Source organism: Neolamprologus brichardi, chromosome 8, assembly GCF_056152115.1.
Source record: "Neolamprologus brichardi isolate AB-2024 chromosome 8, ASM5615211v1, whole genome shotgun sequence".
Taxonomy (NCBI): domain Eukaryota; kingdom Metazoa; phylum Chordata; class Actinopteri; order Cichliformes; family Cichlidae; genus Neolamprologus; species Neolamprologus brichardi.
In genome coordinates, this window is record NC_142111.1 from 17,797,818 (window position 1) to 17,823,027 (window position 25,210).

The 25,210-nt window shown below is 38.8% G+C and overlaps 2 protein-coding genes across 4 annotated transcripts in view; one reads left to right on the plus strand and one right to left on the minus strand.

The window, feature by feature from the left end:
* dock1 (dedicator of cytokinesis 1) overlaps positions 1 to 25,210 on the plus strand; it is a 199,883-nt gene that overhangs the window by 67,448 nt on the left and 107,225 nt on the right. For both annotated transcript variants that reach the window (XM_006791049.2, XM_006791051.2), the window contains exons 24-27: positions 375 to 445; positions 3,965 to 4,071; positions 10,296 to 10,423; positions 15,122 to 15,217. In XM_006791049.2, the coding sequence (XP_006791112.2) occupies positions 375 to 445; positions 3,965 to 4,071; positions 10,296 to 10,423; positions 15,122 to 15,217 (402 nt within the window). The remainder of the gene's footprint in view (positions 1 to 374; positions 446 to 3,964; positions 4,072 to 10,295; positions 10,424 to 15,121; positions 15,218 to 25,210) is intronic.
* Positions 20,599 to 25,210, minus strand: part of insyn2a (inhibitory synaptic factor 2A) — a 36,292-nt gene continuing 31,680 nt past the window's right edge. For both annotated transcript variants that reach the window (XM_006791046.3, XM_087844730.1), the window contains one exon: positions 20,599 to 23,338. In XM_006791046.3, coding sequence (XP_006791109.1) covers positions 23,155 to 23,338 — 184 coding nt within the window. In that variant the 3' untranslated portion in view covers positions 20,599 to 23,154. The remainder of the gene's footprint in view (positions 23,339 to 25,210) is intronic.

Here is a 25,210-nt window from a genome sequence, read left to right on the forward strand (position 1 = left end):
TCTAGACGTATATTGAAGGTTGTGTTACTAAGTCAACTCTAAATCCTTTGTCTTAATTTGCTGGTTTTGGCTTGAAATAAATCAGAAACATCCGTCCTCGCTCGTCCATGAAACTGTTTATCAGTCAATTGTCTAATTAATTTCTAACCTCCAATCTCTGTAGTGTATATGGCAGAAAATGTGCACGTGTGTGTGCGCATTCATGAGAGAGAAAGCGATTTCAATTGGTATTGGTAGGTTGTTGCAAATATTAAATAATGACACATTAAAACTCTTGATTATTGACTCCTCTAGTGGCTCACTGAGGGCATGCTGCATGCATTAAGATGTGAAATGATTTTGTCATATTTTTTCTTTTTGTTCCTCTCATAAAGGGTGCTGCACTGAAATACATTCCCACTATCGTCAATGATGTCAAGCTGGTCTTTGATCCCAAGGAACTAAGGTAATTTCATGTTTTGTTACATATCCCTTTAATGTCATTAAAGTGACACCAACAGCTATCTAAGAGACTTAAACATTAATACAAGTGAACATGCCATTAAACAGATCACACAGTTCTCTGTGAACTTCAAGATTTCTATGTGGGAGTTCTGTAATAAGGGATCGTACAGAGTACTAGAGCAGAGCAGAAAAATGCTTAAATCCATTGCCTTTTGCAAAGAAACAAAAAGAGTAATTTGCTTCAGTTTGATTGCTTTTGTTAAAATTTCATGTGCAGATTATGTTAAGACAGGCTATTGGAATATTGTGCTTTTTCAAAAGCACCGTTTATTTATTTTATCTGCCTCTCCACCTTAAGCTGCTTTTATTCAAAATCTCAACATTCACTAGCTGTGCTCTGATGGTTGCTGCTTAAAGAAGTTCAGGTTGCCTTGGAAACTCTCCACTCAAATGTCTATTTAAGTTGTTATGTTGTCTACTACACATGTCGCCAGCTGTAGTTTAATACTGTTTTATATAAAATACAAACATTCTCTTGGATTAAATAATTAATTCATGTTCATGTTTGACCAAACAGAACATTTGACTTTAGAATATGACCATATGTTGTAAATTACTACTAATGTTATAACCCTCTAACACAGAGTTGCATTAAAAAGATGGCCACACTGACAAAAGTCAGTCAGTTACTTGTAACTAGGCTGAGTCTTAATAAATCTCAGTAAAGACTGAAGTAATGTTTTCCTAATTCACTTACAACCACTATAATCAAAAGTAGATTAATTCCATCTGTAGCAATTTAAATGCAAAGGTGTTGACAAGGAGAGCATCTGAAAAGACCCCAAGCACAGAACTATAAACTATAGTTAAAGCGTTCCTAAGTTTATGATCTCAAATCCTATTGAATGCAACAATAACCAGTGAATGATGTCACTGTGGCTGTGATGTCCATCTATCCATACAGCCTATGCACAGAAAAGAGCTGACATGAGTAAAAACAAGTAATACGCTGGTGGACAAAAAGGAGCCGGAAGGGAGGTGGGTTGCAAAGTGGCATGCAAAGGTAGCAGCAATTGTGAGCCAACTAAAGCAACTTAAATAATGTACTGTAATGTAAATCTGTATATGTGATTTGCCATAAACTCATAACAGGAACTGAGAATAGCTAGTGTGCCAGGATTGTGGATTAGACTTAAAAGGAGCTGCAAATAACGTAATTTTAACAATTTTAACTAAATTTATGTACTTTTAAGTAGTGTGTCATTTTATGGTAATTTTGTGGAAAAATAAACAATATTTCCTCATCTTACATCATAAATACGCTGTACTTTTCAAAGCTTTTTCTGCAAAAAAACAAGCAGAAAATACTGCAGTACTTAAAATTGATTGCAAACTATGTAAAATTATCTCATTTCCTATAAAATACTCAGAAGTTGGGCACTAATTAAATTTACTTATCCATTACTTAGATTTTTATACAGTTATGTACATTCAAATCCTGCAACACAAGACTCGGTACACTCAGGTCCATGATATGCCCTGCAACCAGAAAAGTAATTATGATGTAAAATGAGGAAATACTGTTATGCACCATGTAAAATTACTTACACAATACTTACATTTACTTATTTATTTACTCATATTTTATACTTACACATTTACTTATAATTTATCTTTGTTTCCTTTAAAAACCTGGCCTGCTATACACTTTTCCCAGTGTACCTACCTTAAAGTATTTGTAGGTAATTTGTAGTTCATCACCTCGTCAGGCAAGCGGGCGGATGGGCGGCATTGAAGTTTGTAGTTGTGATAACCCGACAACGAGGCGACGTAGGATCTTCAATTTGATACCACACATGTATCTCCTAAAAATATCAGATGAGTTTGAATCTGAAAAACTTGTGAATTTCATACAAGACATTACACGGTTATTACTTGAATATTACTTTGGTTATTAACTGGTAATAACTTGCTATTGCCATATTATTACCCCACTATTTCTACATTTGTTACTGAGCTTTAATAGTGCAAAAAAGTTGGAAGACAGTTGTTCAACATATTCAGTCCGTTTATTATGCTTCTTTTTTATGTTTGGCACTCACAGCTCCCTGGATTAAAAAAAAAAACAATTGCTTTGCCTCTCAGTTTAATTCACGGTTTATGGATCACACCCCTCTGCTTACGTAATATTGCTTCAGTTTCATTTAGTCAGATCAACATGTTCAAAAAGTCTCATCTAATCTAGAAACCATATACTATTCACTATTCACACATTAGTTGTAGAGAGTTTGCACCACAGTGCCCCTTTTTTGTAGATTCATTAAACTTTGTATTTGACAAGAAGTCCTGGTTTTATATTTTTCACCCACCAAAAAAAATAACGTGAGACAGCACAGCGAGCAGCGTTAGATGCTTTGTTATCATTTCGGTGGTTCAAAAGGCAATGCCATGAGAGAAGCTTTTGATATTAACTTTAATCCTGAAAGCTGTGGTCCTTATGAAACATAATGCCATAAATCACTGGCTTGGCTCATCTTCCTGTCTGAGCAAAGGTGGCATCAGCTGCTCTTGTTGTTAGCACAAACCTGGCTGAGTGGCTGTGCTGGAGGCAACTAAATTAAAGCCCTGGGGGTTAGGGGATGGGTGGGTGGGGGTTATTTCATCGACTTCCAAAACCTTGCCTCCCCTCCTTGAGGCATAGCTTGCCAGCATAATGAGCATTAGGCCTCTTCATTTATGGGGGAAAAACATTATGCATGTTTTGTATCTGTGCTCAAACGTGGATTTTGATTAATAAATGTGTTATTTGTAATGAAAACCTTTTTATGATTTATGTATCTTTTCATTTTCTTTTTTCATTTGTGTGGTTTTTTGGTTTTTGCAATGCAGTTAGGTTATATTAATGACTTTATAAATTTTTAGTTCAGTAGAGTTCATTTGCATTCATGCATCTTAAATATCGGAAGACATTCAGAATAATGGCAACGTGAGTCATAGGAACAAACTCAAAGGTCTACATGCACCCACAAATACATTTTCACGTCTTTAGACTTATTAGACGCTTCGCAGAACCTATGTGGGCATACTGTGATTAGGTTTTTAAGTAACGTCGTCATCCATTTCACTAAAATCCACTGATGAAGCTATTCTGTGGCGCTGAAAGCTTCAAAGTATTTCTAGGACTACTTTGTTCAGTATGTTTAAGAAAAATGGTTATATGCAATACCCCATGATATAATGAAACCTTTAAACAAAGTAGAAAATGTTTCAGCAAAGCAGAAGTGCCATACCCAAATAAGAATGTTCCTGTATCCAAACTCACCCAAGAAACTCAGTTATCTAAATCTTGTTTACTGTGTTCAATGCCCCAGAAAAAGAAATAAAAACCTAGTTAATGCAACATTACATGCCGTTTAACAGCTACAAGCCAAGCTAGAGAAAACAAATAGACGAGCTTAATCAGTTGGACTGTTTTTTGTTTTGTTTTTTAATTTATATTGTCCTCTTTGTGTCTCCATAGCAAGCTGTTTACAGAGTTCATCCTTAAAGTCCCTGTGGGTCGCCTGGTAAAACAGAAGCTGGACTGCCTGATTGACATCGTACACAGTGATCTCTTCAATCATCACGGTGAGAGTGCGCACATACAAAAACTGTACCCATAGTTCCTCAGTAAATTCACTCATGGTTCGGTAATTTAGGCAATCACACACACCACCTGCCTCCCCAAGGCAGCCTTGTGTGGGCTCACAGTAAAGGGTCTCTGGTAGAGTGGAGTAGAGTAGAAATTGTTCTTGTTTTCTGCAACAAGTTAAGCTTGAGTCACCTAGATGTGACTGGAACTGAAGGTCAGGGTTCCCATCTTCATAGACTTCAGGTGTCATGGCCTTATTTCTGCTTTATTGTTTAATCAGTTTTCAGTCTTGTTTCCTGTCTTTGTCTTTTCCCTACGACACAGTCATGTATTTGCACCAAAACTTTAATGATGCCCTTGAGCACCATACTATTGTTTATTTTGGTCATTTTGTAGTAATGTCACATGTGAAGGGCACAGTGTAGAGGTGGCTAATTAGAAACATGCTTATCTCCAGACAGGCTAGCCTGTGGCATCCCAGAGACGAGGCTCAACCATAGAGATGCTCCAGAGCCAAGAGTTTTGCTTGAGGCACCATGCGTTCTGGGGTTATTTTTGGCTTGGTCTTGATTTAGAGGCAAACATTCTCACGTACTGACCTGTGATTTCAACTAAAGATAAAATCCCTGTCTCAATAAAGCAGTAGTAATTGAATTTAGTTGGCAGAGAGCGACCACAGGAAGTGAAAAATAGTTAGCCACCAATCATTAGATTAATTTAGCCACTGTGTTGGCACACAATGCTTTCCTACTACTATCTTGTTGGTTTTTTGAAGCCAGAAGTGATCATATTTTCAGGAGGGGGTAGCAAGTTTTGATAGTAAGCTGCATCTGTAGATTGTGTAGATAATTAATTGCTAATTAATACTAAGAACAATACAAATAAAATACAGCATTTCACTGATCAAAACAATGAGCTGCTGAGCTACTACTCAGATAAAAGCATTCAAATGCTAAAATAAAAGGCACCACAGGAGGTTTAGTGGCGTTTTGGTGACTGAAGCTCAGGGGACAGCTGGCGGCTTAACAACATTTAAAACCCACAAGACCTTGGATGTTCCAGGGTATAAAGATGCTTATATCTGTTGTAAAGTTGGGTATTTTGACATAGCAGCCTATAAAGACTGACTCATTTTTGGAGACGGCGTCAAGCAGCAATTGAAGTATCTGCAACTACATGTTTCTTTACCTTTTCCATTTCTGTAGGTTGCTGCTTTTACACACTTATAGTGCAGAAGTCTATGTGCGCTTGTCTGCCGCTGTTCATTTCAGCAAGGCCGTACAGGAAACGATGATGAGGGGGACACTTTGTGTGGGATGTATCAGGAAGTTGTTGTGTTTTTTCCTAGTCATTAATGTCTGATATTGAGCATTATGCAGTGTAAATGTCACTGCTTTCAGCTTAATGATCTGCTCCTTACATACTTTACAAACATAAAATTGTCTCTGTGTCGGTAAGTAACTATTGAAGGCCAGTGCTCAGTGCATGGTCCTCTGGTCATTACTATTGATCTGTTGGTATAATTATGGACAGCCAAGCCCCCCCGATGTTTGCGAATGGACTGCTGGTCAGCGGGAAGAGTTGTTGCTATAATAGATAAGGATTATCCTGCTGCTTTAAAAGCATGTGTGCTGCTCGATTCTGACAACAGTTCCTGCACTGGTGCTTTGAACATCTGTAGTAGGCTCTGAGGTGCTAGCTGGTTTCAAGCTGTGCAAAAGCACTCACAGAGAGGGCTTAGTTGCCAGGAAAATTTGTCCTTTCCATCAGTATGCGACAAGCAGTCGAATTAGCCAGACAGTTTTTAAGGCGGTGTAGTAAGCTGTAATAAGTGTCTATTCCCAGGTGGTCCATAAAAGGGTCTCTTGCCAACCAAACCCAAAATGAAATGTACTGGAATGCTTTGGAGTAAATCAAGGCTCAGTGAGATGCATCTTACCTTTCTTAACATTTTCTATCAGTGCAATCTGAATGCATTCACGCATGGAAATACTTTATTTCCTGCAGGCTGCACAAGCATTAACATATTAACTATTTTTGCTGAAAAGCGTGTCTTAAATTAGTTTATTTTAGCCCCCAGTGGGCTTAATTCATTTCAAAATGACAACTTTAGAGAATAAAGAGGACATCTCTTTCTCCAAGGGTTTTATATATACGTCTGAAATTGAAATTCTCTGTGTGAAATGGAATTGGTGTGGGTATACAAATCTTTGCTTCGAATGAGAACTGCATTAATTTAGAAAGTTTTTCATTCATTCTTTTTTTTTTGTAAGTTTTGGAGTTTTTGTTGTGTCACCTTCAGTGCTGACGATGTAAAAGGAGTGTGTGAGATGGGTGCATAAATCGCTTTGAAATTGGCTCATTGTAAGAGAACAAATATGTCAGCTGCTCTCTTGGTCTGTGTTAAAGGAGGAAATTACTGTACGGTCTAAAATCTGTTTGTGCTGGAAGTTTGAGGAAAACACTCGTGGCCTAGCTTGATATAATCCACTCAGTCCACTTAAAGCACTTAAAGTTTTTAAGCAGATACACACAAAAATCTAGACAATAGATATATTTAAAATCATTTCAGGTGGCTGAAGCACCAAAATCCTTTCGCTCTAGGCACCATTGTCAGTTTCACCATACATTTTCTTTGAGGTTTATAAAACTAAAAGCTTTATGTGAATAGTGCAGGCTCCTGCGAGAAATACCATAAGAGCTGCCAGCTCAACTTTTAATCACAATCTTTTGTGCCAAACAATGGATATGTCTTGATATGTGATGTGTCTTGGCATGTTATAAATGAGATGCAGGACTGTGCAAAAGTCTCTAAACTTCCCTCATTTCTTTATGTTTTGTTTCCAAGGAGCCAGATTTTCTTGCATTTTTTAGAAGTTTTTCTTTGGAAATTGTTTTGTTGTTTTTTTTCAGTGCATTCCATGTAGATTTCCCTCCTTAGAGGAATGTGTTTTGTTGTTGTTGTTGTTAGGCTACTGTCATATAAGTCATTCAAGCATTAAAAACAGAACCTAATCTAATGTGCTGCTCACTGAGGCCTCATCAGAAATGGTCTCAGTGGTAGGGTGGATGTCGAGGAGCCATTTTTAAGAAGAAATCATTGTTAACAGGTCCGATGGAGTGATGCGTGTCACATTTTTGGTTCAAATTGTGGTTAGTGTGTATAGAGGAGTGCAGAAGAGAGACAGAGCAATAGCCTGTAGTCATTTGGAAAGCACGGTGGAGGCTCTGTCATGGTTTGGGCATGGGGAGCTTCAATTCACAAACTTATAAATGCAGAAAAGAACCATCAGATTTTGATCTATAACACAGTAACATCTGGACACCGTCTCATTGGCAGTGCCTTTATTTTTCAGTGTGATAATTATCCCAAACATATTGCCAAGGCAGTAAATGCATACCTGAATAGATCTTTGCAGAGTACAGAACAAAAGTGAGCCAAACTCCAAAGAACAAGAATTGGAAAACAATTCCTGAACACTACTTACGGAAATTGCAAGAAAGCTAAGAGAGTTCATTTCAATAAATTGCTTCACCTAATTCCTATTTTCCAGGAAAATTATAAAGAGATGAAGGGTGACTCAAGACTTTTGGAAAGTATTATAATACTAAACTGCATCTAAATGAATTGCATCAGTGCATCACTTCTTTTCCTGTATTTGGAGCACTATTTAGTTTAAATATTATTATCAAAGAGGAGCTCCAGCTTAATTATTTTTTACATTAGAATCATTAAAAGTCATTCAAAGTCCATCAGCCATTCAGTCCAGCAGCTACATGAGATCTCTTAGATTGCTAGCAGGGAATAAGGTTGTAATTGATGCACTAATCAGACCCTGTAAAATTAAAAATGACATTTTTGATTCTCCAGGAGGATTTATTTGTTACACTGCTAGTTATGCATAGTGCATCCATTACCCGTTAATTAAAAAAACCAGCATCATTATGCTTTCTGTGTGGGTCTGTGGCTTACAGCTAATTTCAGTATTACCAAAAACAAACCGCTTGTGAAGACACGCTCGCTTCTGTCAAAGGTGGCTTTGGTGTTTTTCATGCATGTCGTGCTGTATTGACAGCAATTTTGTTGTTTGGCTTCATGAAATCATCACATACTACCCAATTAGACACGCGCTACATTTAGTAAAGGAGGTCACAAAATGCTAAAGATTGTTCACTTTCTGTGGGTATTATTCATAAAGAGGTCACAGTAGTTCATGCTATTCATTAGGTTACGTGCAGCATTGATGGAAACTTATGTGTGTTTTGATGTGCAGTGAAAGTAACAAGTTTATTTTCTTCCAGCTCAATGGCTTATTAAAGTTATCTGTGAAGCAAAGAGATTGTATTGATTCTGAAATAAAATCCATTGCTTGGTGGCCATTTAGAGCAGCAGCATCTCTCCATCTTGAAGTCATAAAGATTTTTATTTGAAGAACACAATTGTTGCCTGATTCTACAACCGTACTGGGGACAATTTCACTTAGTGTACTCATTGTAGGAAATATGTTTTTTTTCAGTACTGTCTCATAGGGATTACCAGTTTACATTTCTACTTGCTATATGTTGTAGCAGACAGACAGATACAGTAGGATTGCTTTCTACTTCATAAGTCTGTTAAATATTTACTTTACGAATTGATTAATTGGCCCTGATTCTTTTACTTACTGCCAGAATAACTTCAGTGTTTGTCCCTTGACTTTAAATGTGATCCCCACACGTCCATACACAAACTCGCAATGAAACCAATGAGGTTCAATTAAAAATGTGATAAATCTGCAGCAGACTGCCTCGGGTTTGCCTTCCAGCAGTAGAGTGGATGTCAGCTCATCACTTCTGTCCTCTGTGTCCAAATTGACAACAAAATTCTCCATCGTGTTCGTAAGGAAATTCACCTTTTGATCTCCATCTTAAAATTAAATATCTTGACAGAGTTAAAAAGGAAAGTTATGGTTTTCAGCTGCTCTTAATTGCTGTGTTACTATTAAATTAGTGCAAACAAGCAGAAAATAACTTTCTACTCACATAAAACTTTGCCTGTTAAGTGAAAGTCCTCATATGTTATCTTTTTAAAACTCCAAAGATTTACATTGACACCATCACTCAATGCCTCTTTCATTAGCTCACCCAGCCAACGGTCAGATGGGTTTATGCCATTGAGATGTGTCTGTCAACCTCCCGTCCACAATTCACAACAGTTGCCCCAGAATTGAAGCTGTTTTCTGCGTAACTTTTTCACATTATTGTTTAGGTTTACTTTTGGCCATTGTTCTTTGCAATGTTGCTTCAGTTCATTGAGTTTTGCAGGCCCACCACAGCATTTCACAGGGGTTGAAGTCAGCACTTTGAAAAAGAAAAGAATCACTGTGCTGCAATGGCCCAGTCAGACATTCTGTTGTGCTTTGCATTATTGTTCTGTTACATGAACCAATTTTGGCCAAGTTTCACCTGTCAGACAGATTGCCTCACATTTGACTTTGGAAGGCAGCAGAGTTTTTGGCCGGCTGATTGCAAGACATTGTGCTAACACACACCTGAATGCTTCTGACCAGCAAACTGTGGTTACACAGCTAATCAAGTGCATTTGATAAGTACTGTATGACTGTTACTTACCTTCTTAATTCCTGTGGAAGCAGTATTGGAGTACTTTTTCACGACTGCACATCTTTCTGGTTTAAATCTTTATGGACCAGTTTAGCCAGTTTATCCAAATTTTTAGGTTTACTATTGTAATCTAAGGGGTGGTTTAATAAGACGTTAATAAGATAAGACGTTTCATGGCTGACTAGTCTTGCAAAATGATTATGGCTGCAACTGGCTTTTGTTTCGATAGTGTTGCTGTCAAGTACTTCCTGTTTCCAAGTATCTAAAAATGTATTTGAACTACAAAAAAACCCTTTGAATTTAGTGTAAGTCTCAGGGTGACCCTGCAGCAAGTACAGCTTTCTTTTTTAGAACAATAAAAGGGATTAAAAGTGCAACAGGTCAAATAGGAGCATAGCTATTCTTTGGGATTTTGGGAGCTTTTTCCCCACAGTTGTTTAATTAATAAATGTATGTTGTTTTAATTTACTCCTCGGAGATGTGGAAAAGTCATTAATAAGCTACATGTTTCTGCATCGAGTGTGTCAAGAACATATGCTGTACCGCTTCGTGTGATCTATCATCTGCTCCGTGTGTTGAGTGTCATCACGGATGTGTGTATTTATCGGCGTCCCTGCAGATTGCCGCGAGATCCTGCTGCCACTGATGACGGACCAGCTGAAGTTCCACCTGGAGAAGCGGGAGGACTTGAAGGCTTGCTGCCAGCTGCTTAGTGACATCCTGGAGGTGCTTTACAGAAAGGATGTGGTGAGTAATTCAACTCTGGAGCTTTACATATTTTTATTTCCCTCTCTAAACAGTAGCGTAATAAGGCAATCTAGGAATACTCCATAAAGAAAAAAAAAACAACCTCTTTTGACTGTGATTATTGTACTTAATAACTGTTTATTAGTATGCTGTTCTCAGTTTGTTTTTATTGCCCTGCATGCTCTGAAAGGAGCGCGTTTTACGACAGTATTAATTTACTAACATGTAGAGGTGGCTGTGCTCAGTAATTCATTTCTATGGGTTGCTAGAGGCCATTCAACACTGAATTTTATCCAATAGCATTGTAATGAGTTCTAGTTAACTCCGTGGTGCTTTGGAATAGAGGGACTATTCATTATCAGCCTAGCCAGTTATTGTATACAATATTCAGTCTTTTTTATATTATCAGCATTTTTTTTTTTTTTTTAGCCTTTTGCATTTTTTTAAATTAAAAAATGCTGAAAGTTTATTTGTTTTCAATTAATCATTTGTCAAACATAAATGTCCTTGATACCAGTTGACCTCTAGTTTAGAACCATAAAGCGATGTGGTCCATGTGATGATGAGCAGTATCAGTGTTGGTCACAGAGCCAGTTTTGTAGCCAGTAAAAGTTAAGTGTTCTCTGCCTCGGTGCCAGTGACAGCTGTGACTGCTGGCGTTCGATTTTTCAGGTTGTCCATTTTTATGGAGACTGGCTAAAAATGTCCACGCCGTTCATTTCTCCATATCTCAGGATCACCGTGTTTTAATTAGTCTCAAGAATGAACTGATTAGAATTTGTTGGTCAAAGATGACTGCCTGTGGCCATCATAACACATCGACTAAAACACTTTCTGGCTATTATTAAATGCTGTAACTTGGGAATAAAGGGAGAAATGGATGTAAACTGGAATTTGACTAGTTGCCTCTTGCATACAGCTGTGACTTATTCTTTGTTCAGTGCTACTTTACATTTTTTGCTACTTTACAGCCAGGTCATTACTATTATGAACAGTACAAATCCTTAAAATCATTACTTTTATTTAATTATTTAATTTCAGAAAATTAAGAAATGCAACTTATTTTTATTTCTAAGCTGATCAAACAGTTTTACACTTTCTATTGGCTCATTTTTTAAGCGCAAAACTCTTTCTAAAAGTTTTAAACTTGAGTCCGCGTCTCACACACACAGGTATCGGCCCCTTACCTCAAAAGCTCAAATGATAGCAGACACGCTCACAAACACACACTGTTTTAAGAGTGCGTTTGATCCTCTTCCATGTCCAGACTCCTGATGTCCTCCCTCAGGCCCTCTCAGACTCTCGTCATCGATCACGACCGTTCAGCCTCCCACACTCCACTCTGCTAGGGATTATCCACCTCTCCCACTTGCTCTGGCTTTTACACCCCTCTCTCGCTGTTTCACAAATTGCTGAATCCTCTCACTGTCTTGCTCTCTGTCATATCTGTCCTGCAGATCAGCACAACCAAGGCTTTCAGAGACTTAGATGCTCGCAAAAATACGGAGAGCGAAAACCTCTGTAGATATGTCTGTCTACTTAAATTTCATCAAACAATTTATGCCTTGTCAGCAAGAAGAATCTAACTGGATAGGCCTCTTTTACATAGCTTGATGTTTAAACAAAACTTCCCAGTCCATTCATGCTCTGCATTTGCTTGGTTGACACTGGTCTAGACCCAGGCTGAACCAGTTTATTCTCACAAATACTGTGTGCATACAGTATTTGTGAGTTGTTCAGCTGCAGACTGGATAATGTAAATTATTGAAAGTTTTGGCTGGTGTTGGAAAGATAAGCCTCCTTCGAAAAACTCCCCCACGCCAGGTACAGACAGCAATAACAACAACCAGGCGATCTGATCAAAGTCGGGGAATAATCCATGACTTGGTGTGACAGTAAAACACGATTTTGTGCAAAAGTCTTGTGCCATCTCTCATTTCCTCTCACTTCCAAGAACCCAGATGTTCATGTAGAAGAAAAAAAGAACTTTGGTTTGGTTAGACATTGGTTGTTTTATCAGTCATTTTCAGTCCAGTCCTGCTGCATAGCTACTTTTCAAAGAATGATTTGTAATTTTGTTATGCCACTTCACACTGACCTAAGCATAAAAATGTCGCCTAACCAAAAGGATGTGTCTGGACATGAGCGACAACTTGGCAAAGACCAATTTTAAATGGTATCTTTAGGCACTTTGTTGCTAGCAGCCTGTCACAAAAATACATCATTTGTTGACATTTCTTTAGTTCAGTCTATGAAAAATACCAATGATAACAGTTTGACAGGTATAAAATTGCATTTTTGCACCAAGGAGGTGATTCCCAAAGAGCTATTAGCTGACAACTTGAAATATTTGAGTAACCTGGGCAAGTGGAAGACAAAAAAGAAGGGGTAAGACTGAGGAAAAGAGCTATCTACGGCAGATGAATGGTGTTGAAAAAGAATCTAGCAAAAGCCCTCCACAGGACCTGAGAGATGCATCTAGCCCTTCAGCTTAACCATCTATTGTTCACTGAAATCTCATCATAAATGGTCTCAGTGGAAGGGTGGCTGTCAAGAAGCCATTCTTAAGGAAGAGAAATGTGGAGGCAAGGCTGAGGTATGCCAAATTACACAGGAACTGGACTGAAAATCAGTGGCAGCAGAACTTATAGAATGATGAATACAAATTTGAACTTTTTTGCTTCAAATTGTCATCGGTATGTATGAAAGAAGACAGGAGAGAGGTACAACAGTGAGTGTCTGCAGCCATCTGTAAAACACTGTGGAGGCTCGGTTGTGGTTTGGGGCTGCGTTTCGGTCACTGTTGTTAGCTGATGGAATTATGAATGCAGAAAAGTGCTGTCAGATTTTGATGTTGAGCCTGGACCTCGATATTATTGAAGCGGTGTGAGGTCATCTTGAAAGGGAACAGAACAAAAAAGTCAACATCCAAAGAAGAGCTTTGAATGTCGTTCAAGAAGCCTGGAGGACTATTCCTGAAACTGCAATAAAGCTTCCCTAAGAGTGTGAAGGGTGTGTAGAAGAATAAGGTGGTGTTGACTTTCTAGCTCATTATATTTTTACTAGAAATGGCACGATACCACTTTTTTATGTCTGATACCGATATCATAAATCTGGATATTGGCCGATACCGATATGAATCCGATATAGTTTGTTTTTTAATCAATAAAACTGTTTTCTTTAATATCTTGCTGCATTTTGTATAAGTTCATACTCAAGTTTTAAAAAACAAAACACTAAAGCTATTCTGTTATACCTGTATGCAAAAAATACACTGCACCCAAAATATTTCATAGTTCAGCAATACTGATCAATCTAATAAACTTAAACCTACTCCATCCTCCCTATTCTGGTATTTTAAAGAGTACTTAGCAGAAATATTAAGCAACCTAACTAATAGGGTTGCAAACTCCCAGCAAAAAAAAATAGGGAACCACCCTCCACCTCATGATGCTTAATTGACGTAATCAACTTTAATTTGATGCAGTGTGAAAACAAATGTCACAGAAATCAATTATTTTTCTACAATATTTAAATAGATTCAACATCTTTCTTCAACAGAACTGCAGACTGCACAGATGGTACCTTCCCAAAGGAAAAAGTACTATAGCTTACTAGGGTATATTAGACTTAATAGTTACTATATACAGTAATGGACTTCTATACATTTTACATCAGATTAAAACTTTGGGTGTAAGATTCAGATAATTATTTATTAAAAAGCTAGACATTTTAAATGAGAATAAGAAAGAAAAGTATGTCTTTGTGCCCCCTTTTCCCTGTTCATGCCCTATCGGCCCCCCTGGCTAAACTTTGCTAGATCCGCCCCTGCACAGTTACCAGCTGTCAGCTACATAGAAAAGGATCCTGGTGTAGAAAGTAATATTAAATAAATTCTAACAACAGCATATCAAGCTTAAACGTGCTGCTGTTGTTCAGCCGCTGGTTTCCTCTTTCTGGCGCGAAGTGGGCGATAGACAAGCAAGAGAGACAGACTCGCGACAGAAAAGCCAATCAGCTGATCATTAATCAGTTTCAGGATTGAAGTAGCAACAGGAGAGAGAGGCAGTCGCTCCATATATCGGTGGTTAAGCTTAACGCTGGAATGCTTTACAAACATTCAGAGATGAACTTACACAATTGCTTTACTTCTCTCTGGGATAACTTTCTCGGAGATGAAATGCCAGATTGGTAGCGAGGCTCCAAATGCTCAACCAGACCGCCGACAGGTCTCGCGCCACAGCCGCTCTATCACCTGACGCACACTGCTCCAACGTGCTACGGTTATAAGCCGAGTTACGCCATGTCGCAAGTTTTGTGAGGTGCTTTTTTGATATTTAATGGATTGGATTACATTTTTTATTTCTCTCCGATATCCAATCCAGTAATTTACGTCAGTATCGGACCATCTCTAATTTTTACATTCTTTATTTTTCCCTTACATACTATATTTCCATTAATATTTGCACCTATTTCCCATTATCCTAGCAAAACATAAAGGAATTACTGATGGCTCAAGACTTTCATCATCCTGTATTTTTTTTCTAGCTGTTCACCCGAATGACCACAATTCCCTTGAAATCTGAGCTTCTGTCAGGCCTCATAAGTTTGGACTGATATTCCATATTCTTTCAATTTATTATGTTTTTTTTATTCCTCTATTTTTAAGTGATGATATTATTCATGTGTTATGTACAGGGTCCCACCCAGTGGCACGTCCAAATCATCATGGAGAAGCTGCTGAGGACCGTTAACAGGACAATCATTTCTATGGGTCGCGATTCACCTCATATCGTAAGTGCAATTCTCTGCTTGGATACCAGGCAGTATATCACGCTAAGCGCGCGACTCTCTGTGTTTGATTTTTGTGGTTGTTTTTTTTTTTTTAAATACACATACATGCACACAATTTTAGAGGCACATGTACCGCAACCAGATTGACTCCCACAGTCACGCAGCAACCACAGTTCCAATCCAAAAGTATCATTAAAGGTAAAGCCTACCTTGGCAGATTGCTTTCACACTCCCTCAGTCTAAGAGAGGCTTTGATCTGCTCATATCTTTCTCCAGCCGGTTGTTTTTGCGCCGGCGTGTTTGTGTGTGTTTTCCTTTTGCTTTGCTTGTGTGTCTTATCCTCACTTATTACTACACTTCTGGTGCTCTGTGCTGTAATCTAATCACTGTATCACCCCACCGTTGCCTTTAGCATCCATCTTCCCATCACTCTCTCAGCCAGAGCTTGGTAGCAATTAATGCATATCAGTCATCCTGTAAATATGTAGTCTGTCTGATGTGTGCGAATAAGGCTTCACCCATTTTCTTCAGTCCCAAACGCCAATTAGTACAACTGTATTTTTAGTCAGAAATGTGAACTTCTGTCTTGCTTGACTTGTTCTGTTTCTTCCTTTTGAATAATTTCTTTATTAGAGCTGCGTGTAGATGTGTTGTATTGTCTTTGAAAATTAGACTTTTTTTTTTCATGATCGACATTCGTATTCTTACAGCTTTGTAAAATACAGCTTAGTGATGAGACATTTTCTTATGAGCCTATAGACATTTAGTAATGACAAATATTCACACCGCTTCCATCGGGGAGCACCAGGATTCACCATCACTTGTTTAAATGGAGACTTTTATTACCAGTAACTGAGCCACGCCGGCAGAGATGGATTCCTTACAGCCCGGAGTCGCCACTGAGTGATCATCTAGTGTGTTTGTGTATGTATGTGTTATATCATAGTGCTGTAATATGTCCACATCCCAGACGCTTCATCTCCTGTGTTGGGTCTTTCTTTCTAGGTTGCAGCGAGGGATTTTTGCAGCAGAAATTCACTAACTGCTTCTTTTGTCTGTCTCTCTCTCTCTCTCTCTCTCTCTCTCTCTCTCTCTCTCTCTCTCTCTCTCTCTCTCTCTCTCTTCTAAAACTATTCCGGCTATGCACCAGCTAATCCCATAGATGGGAAGCCCTCCGTTGTGTAACAGATTGCTAAGAATACATCACACTAAATAATGTCAAGCTAATGAAGCTGCGAGTTGAGCTAAGGCCGTCCCACTGCCCATTTTCTCCCAACCAGCTGCCTGGAGGGCGTCTAGGCTCCCACTTACTCTCCCACTGCAGTTCTCTAGTCAATTCATTGTTATACCAGCTATTCAAATAGTGCGCTGTCCTGCCTAGCTCATAGTCAAACAGTTTTAAAAGTTAAATCTGAAGATAGATTTGATCTCTGTAGATGTTTTGTTAGAGCCTGGGTGAACTGAACAGCTCACCGTCTCCTGTCACCATTTCCTGTTTGTTGTTTTTCCACTGAAGTGGCAAGTGTCTAAAAGGCTGTCAGTATGAAGGCATATGCAGGCCTCCTTTTCACAGTATTACACTAAGTGCATCTATTTTGGTGTCCACCTGTGGGGTAGTTGAAACGGTGTTCTTTGCTTCCAACAGCGAGTGCTGGCATGTGCCTCCTTTCTAGTTAATCAAACTACTCTACCCACGACCTGTTTTGGCCCGTGTTGAAACTATCTACTCTGTATACATATGCTGCCACTGGCCTCTATTTTACTTTGCTCCTCGAACACAGCTCGGGTTTATTGTCCCTACCGACCCCAACCTTTTGTCAGCGGCTGCCTTTATAGCTAGCTAGCATCTGCACTTGACTGCCTTGACATTTTAAGCATCTGAATATGATTTTGCATCAATGTGCAGAGTGTCCTTTTACTCAGTGGGATTTAGAGGTTACATGAAAGCCTAAGGCTCTTTTACTCAAACACATTATACATTATATAGTACTTGGGACAGAAATTGCATTTGAACTAGGTCCCCAAATGATTATTTAATGATGAATAAGGTGGGCGTGAATTTTTAAAAGCTATGAGACCCAGTTAGTGCTGCTAGCAGTGTTGTTGCTTTCTAATCAGAGGGCTGTTGTTGCTGCCTCTGGGTACAGATGCCTACTCTGCAGGCAGCTTGCACGCTGCTGCTCACACAACACCGCATCCAACCACCGACCTTGTTCTTCTGAGTGGCAGCCTCTTACATTTAGATTTATGCATTAACGTTCTACTCTGTCTCTCTCGCTCTCTTCCCTTTCTGCTCTCTCCTGGCAGTGGTGGACACAGAATGTTGATGAGAAAGCACGCAGTGACGACTTTGGGGGCGTTGGTTTTGTTGCGTGCTGTCACTGCAGTGCTACGCCTGTTAGCAACTTGGACACAGCATCATAACATCATCTCGCAGGCTGTATCTTTGCATTCATGTCCACCCTCACACAGGTTGAAAGAAGTCCTTGAATTGAATACATTTAGATTATGGCTGTAGCAGAAACATTTAGCCGCTTTCCGTGGAAAGCACCAGGTTCTCCCTTTATGCTCTTATTTCTTCTAGTTTGAGTTCCTGGATAGACGAGAATAGGAAGCCTTGCAGATAGACAGAAATAGGAAGCTGCAAATGTATTTAAAAAAAGAAAACAGAATTGATTAAAAGACTTGAGTACATATTTGACAGCTAGGTTTCCCATGATGTTGTCAAGAAAAAAAACCCCACTGCTGAACTTTTTTGTGGACACAAGTTCTCAAGACTACTCAAAACATGTTGCAGTGATACTTAGCTGCAGTGCTCCACAGTTAGCCTCATGATTTTCCTGCAGTGTGCGGAGGGAACGAACTGGAAAGCTGCAGGGGAAGGACTCTGTGTTATTGATTGACAGTATGGGGCTGACCAGCTATAGGTGCTAGAGCTTTTTTCCTTTGCTGCGTGCACTCACTGACTTAATAGTGTAAATTGCGACACGGTCATTCCAGGTATGCGTGTCTAGTTCAGAATCTGGTATTGCACATTCGCTTTATCTCTGTGTTTGGATATTTTTCTGTTCAAATATTTTTCTTAGCACCTCCTTGCATCTATCGCTCTGTCTCCTCTCCTCTCTCTTTTTTCTGCTGGCCAGACTACTGCAGAGCTCTTACAGAAAAGAAGCATAGTGAGATATGGCACTGCATCATAATGCCTCAAACATGCACTTATCACTCGCTGCACCTCTCGTCTCCTCACCTGTTTTGAAACTTTGACTGCGCATCCCTTTAGGTTTATTGAGCCTGCAACAAACCATGTTGTGATGTGTTGTGATTGTCAGCACTGTATAAACCGCTGGGACTTCTTTGCTGTTTGTCACCTTAAGACCACAGAAGACTTTTAAGTAAGAATGCACAATGTTAAACTGCAGTAGGTGTCGTGTTTGCACTCTCAGTTCTTGGGCATACCTAGTCACTCATCAAGCCCGGTGGAGTCGGCCAGGCTGTGGCTAGCGCTGACCTTCAGCAGCGTTACTTCATGCATCAGTGTGAGGGTGACTGTGCATCTGTGGGGGTTTTGTTCAGAGCTTTGTTGCTGGTTTACCTCATGTTTGCACTTCAAGACTTGTTTGTACTAACATGAGGCAGGTGCAGGTGCAGATGCATGAGCACACGGACATGCCCGAAAACAAAATCTGTATTAGAGTGAGGATGGTAAGGGCAAAGACTGGTTCCAAAGCAGGTTGGCTGTGCACAAAACACTGCTGCTTACCCTTCTGCTGTATTCTCCTCTCGTCTCAGCCCACCATAGTACATTAAAGAGATGTATGATTTCAGCGTTATCTTGTACCAGGTGTTCTGGTCAGATACTGATGTTAAATTTGACCAACAGTTGAGATACCGATCTGTTTTTGTTATTCTTTATTCGTCCAAGAATAAAACTAAGTAAATTTACACGAAATATTAAAAAAGGGTAGCTGCACTGTTTTAAAGAGTTTGAAATCTTAATCAGGGTTTCTTTAGCAAACTTAAAGTTGATCCAACACAATAGATAAGACACCAACCCTCACTTGTAGATTTGCCCGCATGTTAAAGTTGGTCAACAAGGCCAATACTGTTGCTTTATCAACACTGGTCAGTACTGATTGTCCACTGTTGGTATCAGTGCGTTAGCGAAGAATTTTCCACAGCAGTGCAGTCAGAAATTGGTTTTCACAGGGATTGTTCATCCAAATTACAAAACACATTTCCCCACTAACCCCTGGTACTAGCAACCAATGTGCTAATACCTAGCTAATACTAGGTATTAGCTATGCAGATTGGTTGCTTAGGATATGAGTGCTGCTTTATTCAAAATTTGAGTTGTTCAAAAGTACTGCATCTTTCTAGATGCTGTGATCTAATTTCACAGTGCAGACCCATCAAGCCTGGGCAGACGTATTCCAAAGCATCTGCTAAAAGTTAGGGAAGCTAATCCTTTACTTATAATGTGACTGAAGAAGGTAGGAAAAAAAGTATCATTGTGCTTATAGCTCCACAAATTAAACTCGGTCCAGATCAGATTTTGAGAGCTTTGTCGATATCTTTTTTTTATTTCTTTTTTTTTTTTTTTTTTTCATATTTTGCATATTAAATATCTTTATTTTTGTCTTTTTAAAAAAACTGTATAAAAGACACAGTATTGCACATAATAAATCAATTGCACTTCTTTAAGATACAGATAAACATCTAGTTCTCTCTTGATGCTACAGTATAACTACTGAAAGAAACCAACCTAGCATATACAAGAGTGAAGTTGTGAAATATATGTAACTAACAAAATGCAGCATGTTGGAGCTTGTGAAGGTCAAGCCAGTGATAGCTAGTAGTTTGCTGGATATTGTTGTTGTACATTTTTTTTATGTCCTTGAAACCACTTTGGCATATTTCCTGTCTTCTAGGGCAGTGGTTGTGTCTTTTAGAGTGATCAGCTATTACGTTTTTGTTTTTTCTCTTTAGATATTGGCTGTTATCCCACACTTGAAATGTTTTTCAGCACTATTTGATATTGTGTAATATATATTTACATACAGTGATGTGAGTAAGTAAAAACATCCCATGGAAACTGATTACTTGTTTAAATATCTGGACCAGCACACACTAGATCCTCTTTGAATTGAAATGGCTCCTACAGATAAATGTAGTATACTTAAAGAACATGATAACCAAAAACATACAATAACATATAAAGTAATATGTTATTATCTGTTTAAACACAAGTACATCCTCAGCCTTAAGAAACTAGAGTTGCCATCGGCCGGACAGGCCGAGTCTGGTCAGTATATCCTGGGCAACCGTTGCTCACTAGGTAAAAGTGTCTGTTCTGAAGGTTGCTGGCAGCTGCTAGCGTGCTAGGAGATATGCAGTGCTGCACCAAAAACCTCTTTGTGATTGGTCACTTTCAGGTTGCCGCGGTCGCTTACTGTGAATGGAAGACGCCGACTTGGCTGTAAAGACTTGAAAAACGTCTTGCCAAGCAGTAATAAAACTGTGAAAGGTGTGGCACAAACTGGAAAGAGGCCATTTGATTTCAAAGTAAAAGTTGTGCCTTTTGAAATGTTTTGGTTGTTGGTTCAGGAAATAGACTTTACCAAGTGTCGGGCAGCAACTTCCAGCGAGCAGTCATCAGCAAGTCAAAGAATACACACTGTTCCTTAGCGATTGGAGGGGGGGGTGCAGACTGGTTTCTAGGCCTGGGTCAGCAAGGCAGTAATTGTCTAAAAGTCTTTGAATTACTGAAATTTTTGCCAAATCGTCAATGGACAATGTTTGATGTTTGAACTTGTTCTGCCTGTTTAAGACAAGATTTAAGACCATTTCCATACACTTTATGTATACTTTTTTCAGGTCCACTTCTAGTTCAGCTTCAACTTTCATTCATGTATCTTCAAATAATCCTTTAAAATTCTTTGATATAATAAATAATTCACACTTGAGAAAATGAATGCAAGCTGCCCAGTCCCAGCAAGCAAAGTGTCCTCGAGGCATAACGACCCAGATTCACATATTGTAAAAGGTTTTTCTCTTCAAAAATGTTCTCTCTACTGTTGTGGCCAAACAGCTCTCTTGACATATCTCTCATGCATATCATGATTGTAGACATGATCACTTCAACGCTGCAAGAGTTACCTGCAAATCTTTGTGGCACCTTAATCAACATACCCTCACAAAGCCTGTGTAGGGTCTAATCACTGACAACAAACCCGGAAGCCCAAATTGTTTTGGTGTGTTAATAGAAAGTAAATTCGACCGATTTGCACTTGGGTGTGTGCATGTATGTTTCTTTTTTTTTTTTTCATTTCAGATTAGCACCTTTGCTAATGAGCACTATTTCAAAGAGGATAAAATGTTTGTCCGTCCATATCCGTCCAAAAACGAATTGTTCTTATCGGATGTTCTCACTTTTTCACATGAAGGTGTAGTAAATGCACATGTTGTTTTGGCTGTATGTAATTGTTGAACCCGCTGTGGAGTTACTGCACATGGTTTTTACTTTACAGTCGAATAGATGCAAAGCAATGAGCAGGAACTATTTTTTAACAATAATAAAGGGAAATGGGGGGGAGATTTTGTCAATCTCATTAAAAATTGTTTTAAAAGCTAGAAAATATCCTGCAAAATTCAAAGGTTGTAAAAAGCATGCAAGGCTATAAGCCTGCCACCCTGCACTGTAGAAGCCCTGGTTGTGATCAGAAGTGGCACATTCAGTTTCTCTGGCTTGGTTTCAGTAGCTATTATAGTAGCTGATACAGGATACTGCAGCAATACAATCAAAGCTATCCTCTGATACCCTTCGCGTGTGCTGAAAACCAACTATTTATTATAGTTGGTTTAGTAACAGTAACAGTTTTCTCAGTGTGTCTATGCTTTTATACCAATGAATGGGTTTTTGTCTTTTCTTGGTGTTTAATGACCTTATGCATACGTGAGGTTAGTACGAACTTTGCGATGCATGGAAACGAGTTGAGAATTGTGAAATGATCGACTTCCTTTTGCACTGTAGTGTTTGAACTGCACAGCTCCCGTCACTGCAGCTCAAATAAATACATTTTGCTAAATCTTAAAGTGGATGTATATTGATATATTTATATAGAAAAAAGTACATTGATGTTTAACTTTGCAAATATTAAGAAAATAAGTGTTCTTTCTTCTTTTGTTTTGTTTTTTTTCTTCAAAGTCAGTGGATTCAAGGAGACATTTTAGCGATGGATAAAAAGTTGACTGTAGAACTCCAATAAACATCTGATATTTTGTCCTTTAGGTCTCTTCTTTATATAGATATGAAAGTCTTCACTCTGCATGGTTAGTAGACAATCTACATATGTGAGTTATTACTCAAAATAGTTCTTTTTAATTATTCTGGAGAAAATGTATCCTGAACAGTTCTAATTGTGCTTTGCAGTACAGTGATATGCTGTTTATGGAGGCCTCAGAGCATTATGGTTGATCTGCCAACCTCTCCTGGAGGCTGGGAAGAAAGTCCCAACTGATGAATGGAAATGTGAAGGGCACAGAACCATTACAGAACAGAACCCCGTTGACGTCAGCTAGAAGAAGAAAAAATATATATGCAAATAGACATCGGGAAATCAAATTCATCTTCTCACCTTGCCGATCTCCAAATATGTTTCCTTGGTGTAATTTCACACCCTGTTTGAAGAAATTAGTTCAAAATAACTCAGAATCCATTTTTGGTAAGCATGACATTTTAAATTTTCCGTGGGATCCACACTCGTGTCTCATTAAACATCCTGTTATCTCAGAAAAGGGTTCGGTATCCAGTCAAGGTCTCCATTAATACCAGGTCTACATCCAAAAAGAAGTTGAGGAATAAACCAAACAAAAGCGGATGATCGGATGGACACTTAAATCCTGTGCACGGTGGTGGAGGGGAACATGGTTTTTTGTTGTCACAGGAACCAAAGTTTCCAGCGAGCGTGTTTCTTGGAGTCAGCTTTGGACTTGCGTTTTGGGGTGGAGGTGAAGGCCTCCTGAGGGTAAGGCAGGGGGGGAAAGTGGGTGTCCTCTGTTGGGAAAAGCCTCTTCATCAGTGGTTGTAGCTTGTCCTCCTGTTGCTTGAAATCCAGTTCAACACTGCAGCGAACAAAGAAAGAAAGGTGTTAGCTTAAATGATTGTCAGTTGCTGGCTTGCTATTAACATCATTGTCTCCAGGGCATTTATTTCCAATTTAAACAGTCATTTACGTTGGGACGGACTGAAGTAGTGTAGCAGTAAAAACTATTCAACTAAGATGAATCAAAATATGACAACTATTTTTTGAGATTTCATCAACAAAGCATCCTGTGGGCTGAAGTGGATGGAGACCAGCTGAATACTTATTAGCACACAGTTATAAACCATGGCATAGGTAACATGTACATGTGGGAAGGCACCATAAAAGCTTTGCAGCCCCACACATTTATATGTGTGAGTAGCTCACCTACTCAGCACATTACGGAGTTCTTTTATTAAGACAAACTATTATGAATATATTAAATACAGTCCAGACATGTCCCTCATTGAGGACATTGCATGCATTAAGATGCAAAGAATATGAAAAGGGAGGCCTTGAAGTGCTGAGCAGCTGTAAGTGGATCAAGAAAGAATGGAGCGGAAAAATTAAAACGACATCAAATGCTTATAGAGTATTAAAAAGAAGAGGTGATGAATTATCCAGCTTTTTTTTTAAATGTGTCAAAGTAAAAGTGAGCATGTGTTTTTCAATATTAAAATAATCAGAAGAAATGATATATAAAGGGTCTGACAGACTTTGAAAGCTTTGTCTTCTATTATAATTTAAATTTAACTCAGAATTGCAACATTTTTGGATACGGATTTGTAGAAAGCTCCTTTTTGTGCCCATTTACACCCGTTGCTTGATTCTGTTACTGTAGCCCAAATCTTCATTTTCTAGGACACATTTGCCAAATTAATCATAATGAATGAATTTCAGGGAAAGAATGATAAGTGTGGCAGTTTTATCACATTATCGTTGAAATGAATACCATGGAAATGGGATGTTATTACCCAAGTCGTATAGTTCATTTATTGTGTTCCGGTCTTTTTTTTTCATTTCTTATAATTCATTAACATTTGAGTGCTGGCTTTTATTTAATGCCTTTTATTGTTTATATTCTTCTTTTATCATCTTTGAAACCAGGGTTGAGGTTTGCCCTTAGTGCTTCTTTTAATCTTGACATTTTTTGGCTGTCGCATTCCCCCGACAATCATATTAAGCATCAAAGTTATGGCCTGTACTCACTTGACCCCTGCGCAGGCATCTGTCACGGCACTGCTCAGCCTGGTAAAGCGACCTACATTTCCTGGTTGCTTCATCTTTATTTCCCAGTAAAACCTCCAAATTTAGACATTTCTTGATTGCATCTGGCTGCTCATTTTGGCTCATTTTGGCTGCAACCACTGCTGTCTTTTTCTTTTTCTGTCTTTCTTTTGTTATTTGCCTTCTCATTGTGAATCATAGAGCGACAGGGAAGTCCATTAGTGTTTTTCCCACTCTCAGTTCAGTCTCTGGTGGTGATGTTGAACTGAAGATCATTTGCTACCTCAGATCAGAGCCTTAGTATTGATGTGAGGATGTCACCTTGTTTTATATCGCTTCAATCCATGCTCAGTATTACAATACCAGAAAAAAATAGTGCTTATAAAGAATGCGTTAATTTTTTGCTTTTTTCTTGTCCTTCTTGGTTCACTCTGTATTTACTAAGGGTTCAAGGGTATTTATCTGGACCAAGCGTCATTGTAATCCCATACTTGCAAACTGACTGCTAGGTGCTGCAAAGTGAAACTCAGATTACTGCCTCAGCTGTGCTTTAATCTGCTAAAGCCTTCGTCAGCCACTACATAAGTCAGGCTGGTGGCAAATCTGATAGACAGACTTGCATAATAGCAGCAGGCTGCCTGCTCAGATTTAAGTACAATGCATCTGTTGGGATTTTAGACTTGAA